Below are 14,807 nucleotides of genomic sequence, written 5' to 3' on the forward strand. Positions count from 1 at the left end.
TTTCTTGGACCAGGGATCGTGGGTAATGCTTTGAACACCTGCCATCAATCATAAAGGGAGAATTTTTGTTCAGACTCCCACACGGACCATGGATCATGTTTTTTGTGATGGTGTCAAACAGCAAAGGGTCAATCTGAGGGTCTGGCAATTCAGCACTGATGATATATAGGCTGTCTCCCCGGGGAATAACACCTTCCCATCAGCCTGTGCTGCTATGAGTACTACTTCCCCATCCTCCCCCATTACCTCAGGCGCAGTGCTACGTACGGGGCAGCTACCATCAGCCAGGTCACCTTCTGTTGTGACACTGGCACAGCACCACCTGCTTCATGGTCCCTGTGCCTCTCCCCATTACCCTTAGCACTGACAATTGCTCCTGCTAGGGGATCCTCAGCAATATCACCCCGCAGCGTGACATGGCTGAGTTATCCTATACCTTCCAATACATCATCATCATCATCATTATCAGCAGTTAAAGCATTGACATTCCCATTATCAGCATTAATCTTACCAACCGTATCAGATCGAGGAGGGGGATCCGGGGCATAATAAGCAAACATCCTCCCCCAATCAGTTCCCAACAAAACATTTGCAGGTAGATTTTCAGATACTCCCACTTCCTTCACCCCACTCCCCACACCCCAATCAATAAAAACCCGGGCCATGGGCAAGGGGCATCGGACGCCCCCAATCCCGGTGACAGTCAGGGTCTTTCCCGGAATAAGCGCTTCAGCGGACACCAGTTCGGGTCGGATGAGGGTTCGTTCGGCCCCAGTATCCTTGAGGCCTACAGTGACAGTGTCCCCCACCCTGACAGACTGCAAGTTTTCACAGGCCCTCCCAACCGGCCTACCCACCAAAAGAACTGATGCATTAGGCCCTGGGGCCTTGGATGGGGGGTTCTTCCTCTGCTTCTCTGGGCAAGTGGCACTGAGATGACCAGTCAGATGCAGGCCGAGCATTGGTAAGGGGAAAAAGGCCTCCGGAAGGTCGGCTGGCAGGGGCAGGGATGGTGGTTGATGGCTTACCCCCTTTCCAGCTGGTGACGACCGGCTTCCGCACCTCCGCCTCCGGTTGGCCTCGTAGGTGTCTGCGATCTGCGCTGCTTTATTGGCATCTGGTGGCTCCCGATCCATCACGAACTGCCGTACCTCAGTCGGACACAGATGCAGGAACTGGTCTTTCACCATCAGATCCTTTAGCTGCTCAAAGGTGGTCGCTGACAGTCCTTGGATCCACTGCTCAAAGTTGGTTCGGAGCCCATGCACCACATCGCTGTAACTGTCGTGCGGTCCACGTTGGAGGTTCCGGAATATTTTACGGTACACCTCAGGAGTCAGTTGGAACCTCTGGATTAGGGCCTGCTTAATGGCATCATAGTTCCCATCGAGGCTCTGAGGAAGTGCCACAAACACATCCAGAGCTTTGCCTCGCAGCCTTTGCAGTTAAGTATCGCGCCCACTGGCCCTCAGGCAGCTGGTACTGTCTGCAAGTCTTTTCAAAACCCCTGAGAAAAGTGTCGAGGTCGCCGTCCTTTTCCATCACAGGAAAATGCTCTGGACGGGGCTTAAACAGGATCGTATTGTTGGTCTCACCGTTCCGTGAGGTGGATGCTGGGATCCCGAGTTGGGCCATCTGCAGTTCATGGGCCCTCTGAGCTTGGGCCTCCGCTCTCCGCTCAGCAGCCTCCTGGTGCTGCTGAATTACTTTCAGCCGTCCTTCATGATCCTCTGCAGGAAGTTGCTGTAGAGCCATCTGCAGATAGGGGTCCACGCTGCCCTGGTCGCTGACGCGGCGTGCGTCTACAGGTGGGACCCCTGCAGCAGTACTGTCCATATCTCGGCTGACCCCTGGCCCTGCTGAGGTATGGAGAAGGGCTTGCTCGGTCTCCAGTTGCGCCAGTGCAGCAGCCATTTGTTCTTATTTTTTGCCGAGGGGGTCAATGCCTTTGGTTATACATATTCCAATAAGACTGTCCTTTTTCTGCTGGCTGTACCAGAACTCCCCAACTACGACCATGATCACCAAAATAAAAATAGAAAAGAAAAAACTAAGAAGGGTAGGGGTAACTGCTACACATACAGTATTGTCTCAGATCTAATAAACACTGAGTTCGATCTTCAAAACTTTTGTGCAGGGTCCAGGTAAGAACCATGCAAGTTTTTAGTGAGAGGAATGATTGCTCAAACTCGATCACTAATGTCCTATGATCCCACCACTTGCCACCAATTGTCACGAAAACACACTTGGTCAGACCTTGCAGCCATCTGGCGCCCCCTTATCCTGCTGGTCAAACATGGTATTGACCGAGGATAAGCACGGGCGCAGCTGCTCTAATTTATTTTGACTATTGTGGCACGTGATGTGACAGGACGTATATATACCACCAGTTCCTTGCAGGAACGTATATATACCTTCGTCCAGCCACCCTCAAACCACAATATCACATAAATACTGGTATAATTTTATTAAAATAAAAGGGATAAGTGATAGCAAAACCTGCGCCACGAGGTGATGGTCTCAGATTCTGTGGGGGAACGGCTCCCCGGAAATTAAATGTGATTCTTCCACGCAGCGAGGGGTGCATGCGTCTGACGTCCCAGGCAAGAATGACTTAAAATGGCCGCTCTGGTTTTTAGTAAGGGGCCAAAACATTAGGAGACACCCATGTTGTTTACCTCACATGGGGGCTCAGTTTTGTGAACCCACCCAGCTGCACAAGACATTAAAATCCTTCAGATTTCATATCTTGGTATGGGGGGTCCCACATCCAAGATGGAGACATCATGTTTGCCGTCACCACTATTCATGAAGATGGATATCAAATATGATATCTCTATGACGCTCAGAAGCTCAGAATCCATTTCCCAGGTTCCTGGTGGTCTCCCAGCCACGAAAACCACACCATCACAATTGGAAAAAGGTGAACATCTCAAAAATGTGGTCCCTGTGTTTTGTTACTAAAATCGACATTAAAAGCTTGTACAGTTAGACAATAGGATCTTGGAGGGAAAATCCAGGGTATACCAGTATGCTCGCTGACGTTTTATGGCGGCAATAAAAATTCCTTGTTAGGGGGGAGGTAAGAGTGAGTTCTATGTAGAACTCTTACAAATGGACAGGGGTTGGAGATTTAAGACATCTCTCATTTTTAAAACTAGGACAAAAATACATTTTGCCTGACAGCAAACATTCATTGTTCCAGAATCAAAGAGGAGACAACAATCAGGGTTATACAAATACTGGTCTGTTCTTATTGACCAGGCACATAAATACACATATATTTACAAATCAACCCAAATATAATACTGTATTTCTCTTGTATTAACAAATCTAAATGTCTGGCTTATTAAGATTATAGGCTGTATCGGCAATAAAAACACGAGACCCGGAGCCCCGCCTACGTGTGAACGTGAGCGCAAATCCGGTCACATGATCAGAACGCCGGTCCGGCAGACACATTCAAGCTTGTTGAAGAGGTGGGTTTTCAGGTTCTGTCTGAAGTATCCGAATGTGGTGGCTAATCGGACGTGTTGAGGCACAGAATTCCAGAGGATGGGGGATATTTGGTAGAAGTATTGGAGGTGATTGGGTGAGGAACAAATAAGGGTGGAAAGAAGGAGGTCTTGAGAGGACCGGAGATTACGAAAGGGAATGTATCGGGAGATTAGTTCAGAGATGTATGGAGAAGAAAGGTTATTGATGGCTTTGTACTTCAGTGTTAGTAGCTTGAACTGGATACGTTGGGCAATTGGGAGCCAATGAAGGGATCTTATAGATTGAAATCTTATGGACAAGTGAATGAGGGCAGGGATGGTACAGAGCCAGTCCGCATTAAAAAAGCAGCCATAGAGTGTTCAGGAACCATCCGACACACTTTTCTTAGCCAGGGATGCTTCTCGGCAGGGTTGGACTGGCCCACCAGAGAACCGGAGAATCCTCCAGTGGGCCCTGGCTTCTCCATCAGGAGAGTTCATAGCGCAAACCTTGCAGGTTGTGATGATGATGAGGCCATCCATCTCCTTAGTTTTCTGTTACTTGGAATGCAAGCGCAAGTATGCAGCCAGCCAAATCAATAATAAACTGCCACATTTCAGAACAGCTGCTTGCACTTGAAATGCTGCCTTTTAACCTCGTGGAGGTGGAAGCTTTTCACAACCTCATGCCGGCGATGGCCGGGTCTCCATACTCGGTCCCCAGCTGCTACTATTTTTCCCGGTGTCTTCCCCACCTTCCACAAGCGCGGGTCCCAGAACATTACCCGTGCCCTCCCCAGTGCACTTACTGGGAAGGACCGCCTAACCACAAACATGTGGGCAAGTGAATGTGGCCAGGGATGGTATGGAGCCAGTCCACAGTAAAAAAAACAGCCATAGAGTGTCCGGGAACCTTCCCACACACTTTTCTTAGCCAGGGATGCTTCTCGGCAGGGTTTGACGGGCCCACCAGAGAACCGGAGAATCCTCCGGTGGGCCCTGGCTTCTCCTTCGGGAGAGTTCATAGGGCAAACCATGCAGCTGCTATGGGGCACTTTAGTGGGGGAGAAAGGTGGTCCCTCAGAATAAAATCCCCTGATGGGCCCAATGTTCATCAGTCTGACACTGCTTCTCGGTGAGAGTTGTATTTCACCACAGCTTTATTCTTTAGCTTAGTGAAAGGACTGGCATAGAGGGAAACCATATCTACTCTGGCTGTCATTTCTCACAGGAAGTCTTGTAATGCAACTTGTTGCATAAGCAATGGCAGCCCGTCCATCATCAGCTCACACTTCTCGGTGGTGCTTAGTCACAGACAAACATTTTTCTTTACGCCTTGAATTTAATCACTACAGAGATGGACAACGGCCTGATCTACAATGCGTTTTGAGAAATAACATGCATAAGCAAAGCCACGGTTTAGGCCACTGAAGGTCATTAAGCGAAATTCATACAACCCACAGACTGAAAGAGGGGTATCAAGACTTCCAAGACAGCCAAGACTTCCCTGTTCTCCCCAAGAGGACGACTGTCCATGTTCTCCTCCTCCTCCTCATTATCACCCAATCCGCATTGAGATTAGATGAGGCTGGGCTGCATAGTTCCTTGCTCCGCCTGCAATGTCTCCTCTTTAACTGTGAGCACCAAGCGTTTCAGTAGACAGAGAAGCGGGATGTTGATGCTAATTATGGCGTCATCACCGCTCACCATCTTGGTGGAGTCCTCAAAGTTTTGGAGGACGGCACAGATGTCAGACATCCATGCCCACTTATCAGTTCTTATGTGTGGAGGCTGACCTGAATGCCAATGGGCGTGTTGAAGCTGGTACTAAACAACTGCCCTCTGCTGCTCACAAATCCTTTCCAACATCTGCAACGTTGATTTCCAACATGTGGTGACATCACATAGCAATCGGTGAGCTGGAAGCTGCATATGCTGCTGAAGCACTGCCAGGGTGGTGGAAGCTGTAGCTGACTTTCTGAAATGGGCACACACGCGTTGTACTTTCACAAGCAGCTCTGGCAGATCTGGGTTGGTTTTGAGAAACCGCTTAAGCACACAGTTGAACACATTTAGTGCTCTCTCATTACTAATGTGTACCCCTGTATGGAGAACAATATCAGCACCGAAAAATTAAAAGATGAAATATAGCCTGCTTTATATACCACGGTACTAATGGGGACCGACACCGCTTCCACTATAGCCAACCCAATAGATGGAGACCCAATCAGGATTCCCCACATTTCCAAAAATTAGGGCCTGAAACCACCAAAGTGGCATCAATTTCAGAACAGTACAAATTGTAGAATTAGGAACGACACCTGTTCCCCTATGGTCAACCCAGTAGATGGAGACTCAATCAGGAGTGCACCATCCTCTCTAGTCGTTCACCACGTGTCAGACTTGTACTCTGTTGTGCAGGTGCATGAGCTGATCTAAAAAATGTGTGAAAGGACTCACAGAAATTGATTCTGCCACTTACATAACTGCTGCTGCTAATATTTTGGCGTTGATGAATTGACGTGCCGGAGGTTGGAAGTGTAGAGCTGCGATGAACTCTGTGTGCCTCACTGCTGGCTTAAGGTTGTGTCTTAAGGTTGTGTAAAAGCGTGTTTAGATACTCCAGCATTCGCGGGACCCTTTGCAGGGCGGGAAGCATCTGGCAAAATTTACTCTTATAACGTGGATCTAACAGAGTGGTAACCCAGTCGTCAGCACTATTTTGAATCATAATTAGTGATGGGCGAGCACTAAATGCTCGGGTGCTCGTTGCTCGGGTCGAGCAAATTTGGATGCTCGGGAGCTCGGGCCGAGTAACGAGCCCAATGTAAGTCTATGGGAAACTCGAGCATTTTTCAGGTGGCTTTCCCTGGAGGTCTGCAGAGGGCCTAAAATCGATGGGAACAGTGCTCATATGACATGGGAACAGCATGGGGAAGACCCCTGGAAGCATTTCTGACTCCTAGGTCACTGCTGTCAACAACGTTGTCAGTGTATTATGCCACTTTTACGGACTCACAATAAAACATACAAAAACAAAAACAAAATGGATTTTCCTGGGAAATATGTTAAATATGTTACATCCTTTCCAGGGTAATGACTTGTATATAAAGCAAAATAAATAACCAAAAACAAAAATGCTCCTCCACCTTGGACTATGTTCACACGTAGCGTTTTTGATGCATTTTTTCACTTTTGCATTGCTTTCAACCAAGACAAATGCATTCACCAGGAAATGTCATTTTAACATTTTACTACCTTATCTGGCCATGTGGTGTGTGACACATCATCAGACACATCCTGTTTAATTTATGAAGGAGGGATTGTGAAAGTCACATACACTATTTTTACAGCCTTACTATTCTTAAAGGGCCAGCAGTCGGCTATGGTTTGTTGTTCCCATTATTAAAGGGAATCTGTCACCCCCTGGGCAATATCAGACCTCTACTATGGGCATACAGGTGATAGAAAAATAAATCTATACTTACCTGTATTGCCCAAAGCAGAGGTTTGATTGCAGAGACCATCTATTGAGTCTATTGAGACCATCTCAAACGGATACGTAGTTGGGATGTTGCCCATACGTGCCCGGGTTGATGTGTTGGGACGTATATCTTTCAGACACACACACTACCTGGTCACGTACCTCTCAATATCTCTCTGCATGTAAGGCCAGAAGAAACATTCACGGATCAAGTTGGTTGTCCTTTCCACTCCCAGGTGTCGCATGTTTTCATGGAGCTCTTTGGAGACCAACCTACGGAATACTCTGGGTAGTATCAACTGCCGGTTTTGTTCTCCTTTACGATACAGGATACCGTCTTCACTGAGGTAGAGCTTCGTCCATTCTTTAACTAAAACAGATACTGCTGGTGACTCATTATCTCTCTCTCTCGTTTACTTGGAAACCAATTTTGGTCCACATAAAGTGCTCTATGGATTTTTCCTTTTGGAAGTTGTTGAATGGACAGGGGATGATTTTGTTCTCTCGAATTTATGGTGGTTTCCACAGTGAACGGGCACCACCATGGTGTTTCTAACTCTTGATAAGCTTGCACTGCTTGGGTAGTGCTCTCAATTGCTTCCAGACTGACTTCCTCCGAGCATTCTTGCATGAACTCCTCAGACTCTAGTGGCATTCTCGACAATCCGTCAGCATCCGCAAAGCATTTTCCTGGCCTGTACTTGATGCTGAAATTGAAGTCAGCTAGTTCAGCGACCCATCTCTGACCCGTTGCATTCAGTTTGGCTGTAGTGAGGACATCGGTCAAAGGGTTGTTGTCAGTGTATACCTCAAACTCTTTGCTGTAGTAGAGAGAAACTCTAAATCGTTCACAGATAGCCCATTTCAATGCCAATTTTCCAGAATGTAGATGGTAATTCTTCTCGGCGTCTGTCAACGTTCTAGAACCTTACTCTCAATTTTCCATCTTGATGTTGATACAGGGCAGCTCCCAGACCAATTTAAGAAGCGTCACAATGAAGAGCAAATGGTAAGTTGAAATCAGGATATTCCAAGATGGGTGGTTTTATCAGGTAGTCTACTAGTTCTTCCTATACCTCCTGGTGGTCTGCTGTCCAGAGAATGGGCTGTTGAGATGAAACTGCGTTGTTTCTTTTAAGCCTGGTCCTTTCCACATTCTTCTTTTTCTCCGTGGGTGTTGTTGACTCTGTCGTCGTCCCCAAGAGGAGGTGTAGCGGGACGGCAATCCTGGAGAAGTTCCGAATGTAAGTACGATAGTAGGAGAGGAATATTAAGATCTGCCTCAGCTCCCTGACTGTAGAGTGCTGCTTGTCTTTTAAGGCCAGTACCAGAGCGATTTCTGCTGGGTCCATGGTATATCCTTCTCTGGACACAATTTTCCCTAGAAATCGGACTTGTCTTTTGAACAGTTCACACTTCTTTGAGGTCAACTTAACACCGTGTTGTTGATACCCCTGAAATACAGTCCTCACGTGTTCAACATGCTCCCGGAAGGTTTTTCTGTGTACCACATTGTCACCCAAGAACGGCTGGCAGATATCGTCCCTCAATCCTTCCAAACAGGTCTCCATTCTCCTCTGAAATTCTGCTGGAGCTGAACTGAGCCCAAACGGTATCTGTATCCAGTCATATAACCCCCCCGGTGTGATGAATGCTGTCAAGGGTCTACTGGACTCTTCAACAAACCCTTGATGGTAGGCTTTACCCTGATTGAGGACAGAGAACCAGATACTTCCTGATAGGCTATCCAGCATATCTTGGATCTTTGGTATCGGGTGCCGATCAGGTACTGACTTTTGGTTTAGTTCCCGGTAATCACAGCAGAGTCTCAACATACCGTCCTTCTTCCTAACACAAACAATAGGAGAGGAATAAGACGACTTCGACTTTTGGACCCAACGTCTATTGATTAGATCTTGCAAATACTCTTTCACTTCACGGTGTAATGGTTTCGGCACAAACATGTAACTTCTGGTTACTGGGGTCGTGTCTTTCAAATTGATTTTCAACTGCGACGATGGGATACAGCCTATATCAGAGTCATCTTTAGAGAATGCATGACACTCTTCTCTCAGCATCTGTTTTGCTATTGCTATATCTTCAGCACACAAATGTTCCAGGGGTACTGGGGGATCCCAGGACTCCGAGGTGGGTCATGCAATTTCCTCCCCTGGGCAACTCCTGTTCCTTGGTGGGGAGACTGAATTCACGGTAGACCCCTGGGCGTGTCTCACACTGGTTGGAATTACCGTTTTAACGGTTTCAATGAGACCTAACACAGTCTTTGGATCCAGTCTAATTTCGTGTTTCGTAGTATTCATCACCGGTACTGTCACTCGAGCAAACCCACTAGTAGGAAGCGTAAGCACAGTCTCACCTTGAACTAGGCCTTCTGGAAGTTCTGAGGAGTCTTTTGACACGAACAGTCTTTTCTGGACTTTTCTTCCCGGCTCTACCCGGACTCCACACCTCACCCCCACCATTTGGTTTGCAGGGATGATGGTTGGGCGCCAGCCTACCTTGACTTCCTTTAGGTCCATTGTATTCTGTGCTTTCTTTACTCTATGAATCACATTTTCAGCCACAGCGTTGGGTATGGCAAGTGATATGGCAATTATTCTGTATGGAGTATTATATGGGGTCCATTATTCTGTATGGAGCATTATATGGGGTCCATTATTCTGTATGGAGCATTATATGGGGTCCATTATTCTGTATGGAGCATTATATGGGGTCCATTATTCTGTATGGAGCATTATATAAGGCTTATTATTCTGTATGGAGCATTATATAAGGCTTATTATTCTGTATATACTCATCTGTCCGAAGATGTCCCCTGCTGTAGCCCATCTGACTGCTAATGCTGAGGAGCCAGGAAGAATGACTTGCTCCAGCGAGCGGGCCCCGGAGCTGCGCTCAGCAAGTGGTGTTCTGTCACTTATTGAGATCAGCGCAGATCCGGGGCTTGCTCGTTGGAGCAAGTCATTCTCCCCGGCTCCGCTGCGTGATCGGTCATGTGGATTACAGTGGGTGACATCTTCAGACAGGTGAGTATAAGGATTTTTTTATTTTATTATTTTTACATTAGGACACAGTGGGGGCAGACACTACTACTCTCATCATTGTCCCTTGCTCGCGCTGATCGCGGTGCTGGCAGGGCACAATGATGAGGGCAGCGTTCAGCACCCGGCGCTTGGGAACAGCGCTAACTGTATGCTGATTCACAGGTGCCGGTATGTGTCACACGGATGACACACGGATGTCATCCGTGTGTCATCAGCAAGGGACGTTTTGCGGCCCATGCAGCGCTCCAGGAGGCAGATCGCGCTCCGTCCCTCCCGAGTCTCAACGTATGGCTAAGCAGTACTGTGCAGCCACACATGGGGTATTTCTACATTCAGCAGAAATTGTAGGACAAATTTTGGCGTTCATTTTTTCCTTTTACCCCTGCGAAAATAAAAAAAAATTGAGTCTAAAGAAACATTTTTGTGAAAAAAAAAGTTAAAATGTTCATTGTTTTCTTCCACATTCCAAAAAGTGAAGCACTTGAAGGGTTAATAAACTTCTTCAATATGATTTTGTGCACCTAGAAGGGTGCAGTTTTTAGAATGGTGTCACTTTTGGTTATTTTTGTCATAGAGGCCCCTCAAAGTCGCCTCAAATGTGATGTGGTCCCTAAAAAAATGGTTTTGTAAATTTTGTTGCAAAAATGAGAAATCGCTGGTCAACTTTTAACCCTTATAGCTTCCTAACAAAGAAAAATTGGTTACAAAATTGTCCCGATGTAAAGTAGACATGAGGGAAATGTTATTTATTAACTGCGAAATTTTCAAAATTTTCGCCAAATTTCTGATTTTTTCACAAATAAACACAAGTGATATAGAAGAAATTTTACCACAATCATGAAGTACAATATGTCACAAAAAACAATCTCAGAATCAGGGGGATCTGCTGAAGCTCCAGAGTAATTACCTCATAAAGTGACAGTGGTCAGAATTGTAAAAATTAGCCCGGTCATTAACAGCCTTCGGGGGTAAAGGGGTTAAAGGGGCCCACTGAGACTCTTTCGCCCGGGGCCCACGAAAATCTGTAGTCTGGGAGTAAGATCTGTGATGTCTTCCTCCTCCTACTAGATTCTACTAGGTGATTTTCATTGGATTTAATCTACAGGATTTGTGCCAAGCAAGAAGTTGTATGTTTTTTGTGAAAACATAGATTGACAAATTGTGACTCTTGGAAGGAAAAAAAAAAGTTGAAAATAGCGCCATTATTTCTCCATTGTACGTCTTTCCAGAGCAGCGGATCTGATCGTGGAGGTGGCGCATCCATCTATAACCAGAAGATTTGGAGAACGCTTCATATCTGCAGCAAATCTACTGGTAAATCCCTCTTTGAACTTCTTTAGGAATATTGTGTAGATGCTGGGATTCACATCTATGGTTCCTTATTCAGCGGGGGCAATGAGAAGCTGCATTTAGCTTCTGCTGGGATGCTTCATAGACAACTATTTTATCCTGCAAATTCAGCACAAAAAATCTATACCTCTAATATAGACGATGGAGCCCATAGAAGATGAATGCCACTAGTACCTATATGCCTAACCCTATACCGTGGCATCCATTGAAGGTCTACATTGGTCACTTCTGACCAGGGATGCCACCCATCCCCTGTAGATTGTGAGCCCTCGCGGGCAGGGTCCTCGCTCCACCATACCAGTGCACGACCAGCTCTACCCTCACCTACTGTATCGTCACCCATCCCCTGTAGATTGTGAGCCCTCGCGGGCAGGGTCCTCGCTCCACCATACCGCTGCACGACCAGCTCTACCCTCACCTACTGTATCCTCACCCATCCCCTGTAGATTGTGAGCCCTCGCGGGCAGAGTCCTCGCTCCACCATACCGCTGCACGACCAGCTCTACCCTCACCTACTGTATCCTCACCCATCCCTTGTAGACTGTGAGCCCTCGCGGGCAGGGTCCTCGCTCCACCATACCAGTGCACGACCAGCTCTACCCTCACCTACTGTATCCTCACCCATCCCCTGTAGATTGTGAGCCCTCGCGGGCAGGGTCCTCGCTCCACCATACCGCTGCACGACCAGCTCTACCCTCACCTACTGTATCCTCACCCATCCCTTGTAGATTGTGAGCCCTCGCGGGCAGGGTCCTCGCTCCACCATACCAGTGCACGACCAGCTCTACCCTCACCTACTGTATCCTCACCCATCCCCTGTAGATTGTGAGCCCTCGCGGGCAGGGTCCTCGCTCCACCATACCGCTGCACGACCAGCTCTACCCTCACCTACTGTATCCTGACCCATCCCCTGTAGATTGTGATCCCTCGCGGGCAGGGTCCTCGCTCCTCCTGTACCAGTTAATGCTTCTATTGTCTAAGATTATTGTAATTGTTTTTTTATTATGTATACCCCTTTTCACATGTAAAGCGCCATGGAATAAATGGCGCTATAATAAATAATAATCCTCCTGGCGCCAAATTCAACACGTCTCCATCCTCCTGGCCCCACATCATGTCTCCATGTCCGCCATATTTTGGCTTTTCACAAAAAAAATGATATGTTTATTACCTGGCCGCGGTCCAGCAGCATCCTCTTCCTTCTTCATATATGGCGCTGACGCACCAGCGCATGGTAGTGACGTCATACCAGCGAAGTGCGTGCCTACAGAAGCTGTCGGCCTCTGATTATCTGGCAGCTGTTAACTATTGCCGGTGGCTTCCTGCACGGCAATATATTTAAACTGGACCGAGGACGCACGTTCAGTTGAGTAATGGATCGGCCCAACCCACCCCTGCCCCTAGGTCCCAATGAGCAGGAGCAAAAGAAGGCTGGCCTGGACTGTGTAAGACACGCTGCCAGCGTGTTTCACCCAGTCCAGGCCCCCCCTCTTTACTTCTGCTCACCGGGCCCCATACACCAGTAAGGGTAGTAATGCCCTGATGGCGGCCCTGCTTCTAACACGTTTCTCCAACATCCAATGCAAGCGCAGTCTCAATGTACCCAAATTAATCCTTTTCTCATATATATTGTGGATCTGTCTGGTGAGCCAGGAATATGCAGTATGTGCACGGGATGCCCAGTACAGGTGAAGATATCGCTTCTTGTAGGTGCTCCAGTCCTTAGAGACTAAGCATAGTTTTCCGCCTGCCCATATTGAATGCAAAGTAGCCACCAACCAGCTGCAGGCACAACATATCTATACAAATATCCATGGCTGAACGGCCAAAACTCAACAGATCCTTATCTTTCTTCTAGAGATGGACTCCGTTAAAGTTTTGTCCCCTCATTTTGCCAGGTTGGATCCCCCACAGCATTAGCTGATGAAGACACTGAGAGAAGACTAAGAGGACGAGCCAAGATGTCTGGTCACACCCTTTATATTCCCAGCGGAGCACTGTGGGGTGGAGAAGATATCATGAAGATGGCAGATAGAGGAGCGCTCACAGTAAGTTATGGATGGACATATAAACCCTGTTCACACTCCTATGGAATAATTGTACTCAGACACAGAGACCCTCAGGCCGCTAGGGTCACTCCAGGCACATAGCACCTATGAGCTGAATAAATGCTCCGCCTGGTGGTGGAAGACGGTAATGCCAGGGATCAATGATATGGAGACAAATAGCAGGGCCAAGGCTGTGTGATCATCCATTCATGGGACAAAGTAAGTGCTGCCATGTAAGAAGTTAAAGGGAATCTTAAGATGGTCCCACCAAAGCCGTCTATATGGGCACACGGGTCATAGGGAGCTGAATAAAATAACATCTTGATATCTGCGATCTGATGTCTTTTTCGGATGAGCTGTTCAGGACTATGGGCCGGACGCGGATCTGCCTGAGAATCTGCCTAGGAATCTTTATAATATAACATTTGTCTTGTTTAGCCCTTTTTGCTCCAGCACTGTGATATTCAGCTGCCCTCTGGTGGCCATTTATAGGTAGTAGTTCCTATACTCTGCAGGCACTTGATGTTGTAGACGTACATTGGTCATCACTATATAATAATATATATATTGTAAGATCACGTAATCGATGTGAGTTATGTCTCCCAGAGATGGCTGGTCTCTGGGATGTAACTCGGAGTGTTTTCTCTAGTGCACGCATGCACTAAGAGGACTGATTGGTGCACCTGGGACCGGGTTACGGGTAGCTTAGAGAGATGGGCGGGTCCAGCTACCCACATACCTCACCCCTGGGTGTGGTTACCAGCCTATACAATGGAGGCTGCTGTTGGCCACATGGTCTCTGTGTTTGGAGGGAGAAGGCCTCCTGGTTGTGGTTGTCTCCAGACCGAGCCAGGATACTGGACGTCATGCAGCCTGTGTGCCCACAGGACTGATTAAGCAGAGACCTGCTAAGGACACTTTACTTTGTTTTCCTGAAGGCTGTCTGTTTTCTTTTCTTGCTTGTTGGTTTATGAAGCAATAATGGACTCTTAAAGGAACATGCTCACTGTTTTCCTCCCGTCACACCCAAGTGAGTGTAACCCCTACAATTTGTGTTAGATGTGCGGGCAGCGTTCCCAACAGAGACGTGTGACTGCTACAGGAAGGTCTGCATGTCCTGGGTCAAGTCTGTCGCAAGCCAGCAAGCTTCGCCAGACAAAATGGAGGACCTGCTGAAACACTTGGTCCAGTCGCAGCAGCAGCAGCAGGAGACCAACAGGCTGTTATTACAGCAGATCCAGCAGCACCAGCAGAAACAACAGCAGCAGATGCAGCTTCTGGCAACCGAGATCCAGGGCAGGATGAGCGCCCCAACCCCAAGTCCGGCTGATGACACCAATGTCCGGAAGGCGATAAGACGGGCTTTGCAGAAATTGACCCCGGG

At 47.6% G+C, this 14,807-nt stretch overlaps 1 protein-coding gene across 3 annotated transcripts in view; it reads left to right on the plus strand.

Annotated features, from left to right (window-relative positions):
• ASPDH (aspartate dehydrogenase domain containing) overlaps window positions 1–14,807 on the plus strand; it is a 198,433-nt gene that overhangs the window by 155,099 nt on the left and 28,527 nt on the right. For all 3 annotated transcript variants that reach the window (XM_073637239.1, XM_073637240.1, XM_073637241.1), the window contains 2 exons: window positions 11,255–11,339; window positions 13,274–13,423. In XM_073637239.1, the coding sequence (XP_073493340.1) occupies window positions 11,255–11,339; window positions 13,274–13,423 (235 nt within the window). The remainder of the gene's footprint in view (window positions 1–11,254; window positions 11,340–13,273; window positions 13,424–14,807) is intronic.

Source organism: Phyllobates terribilis, unplaced genomic scaffold (assembly GCF_046119375.1).
Source record: "Phyllobates terribilis strain yellow unplaced genomic scaffold, ASM4611937v1 Scaffold_6__1_contigs__length_29720123, whole genome shotgun sequence".
Classification (NCBI taxonomy): domain Eukaryota; kingdom Metazoa; phylum Chordata; class Amphibia; order Anura; family Dendrobatidae; genus Phyllobates; species Phyllobates terribilis.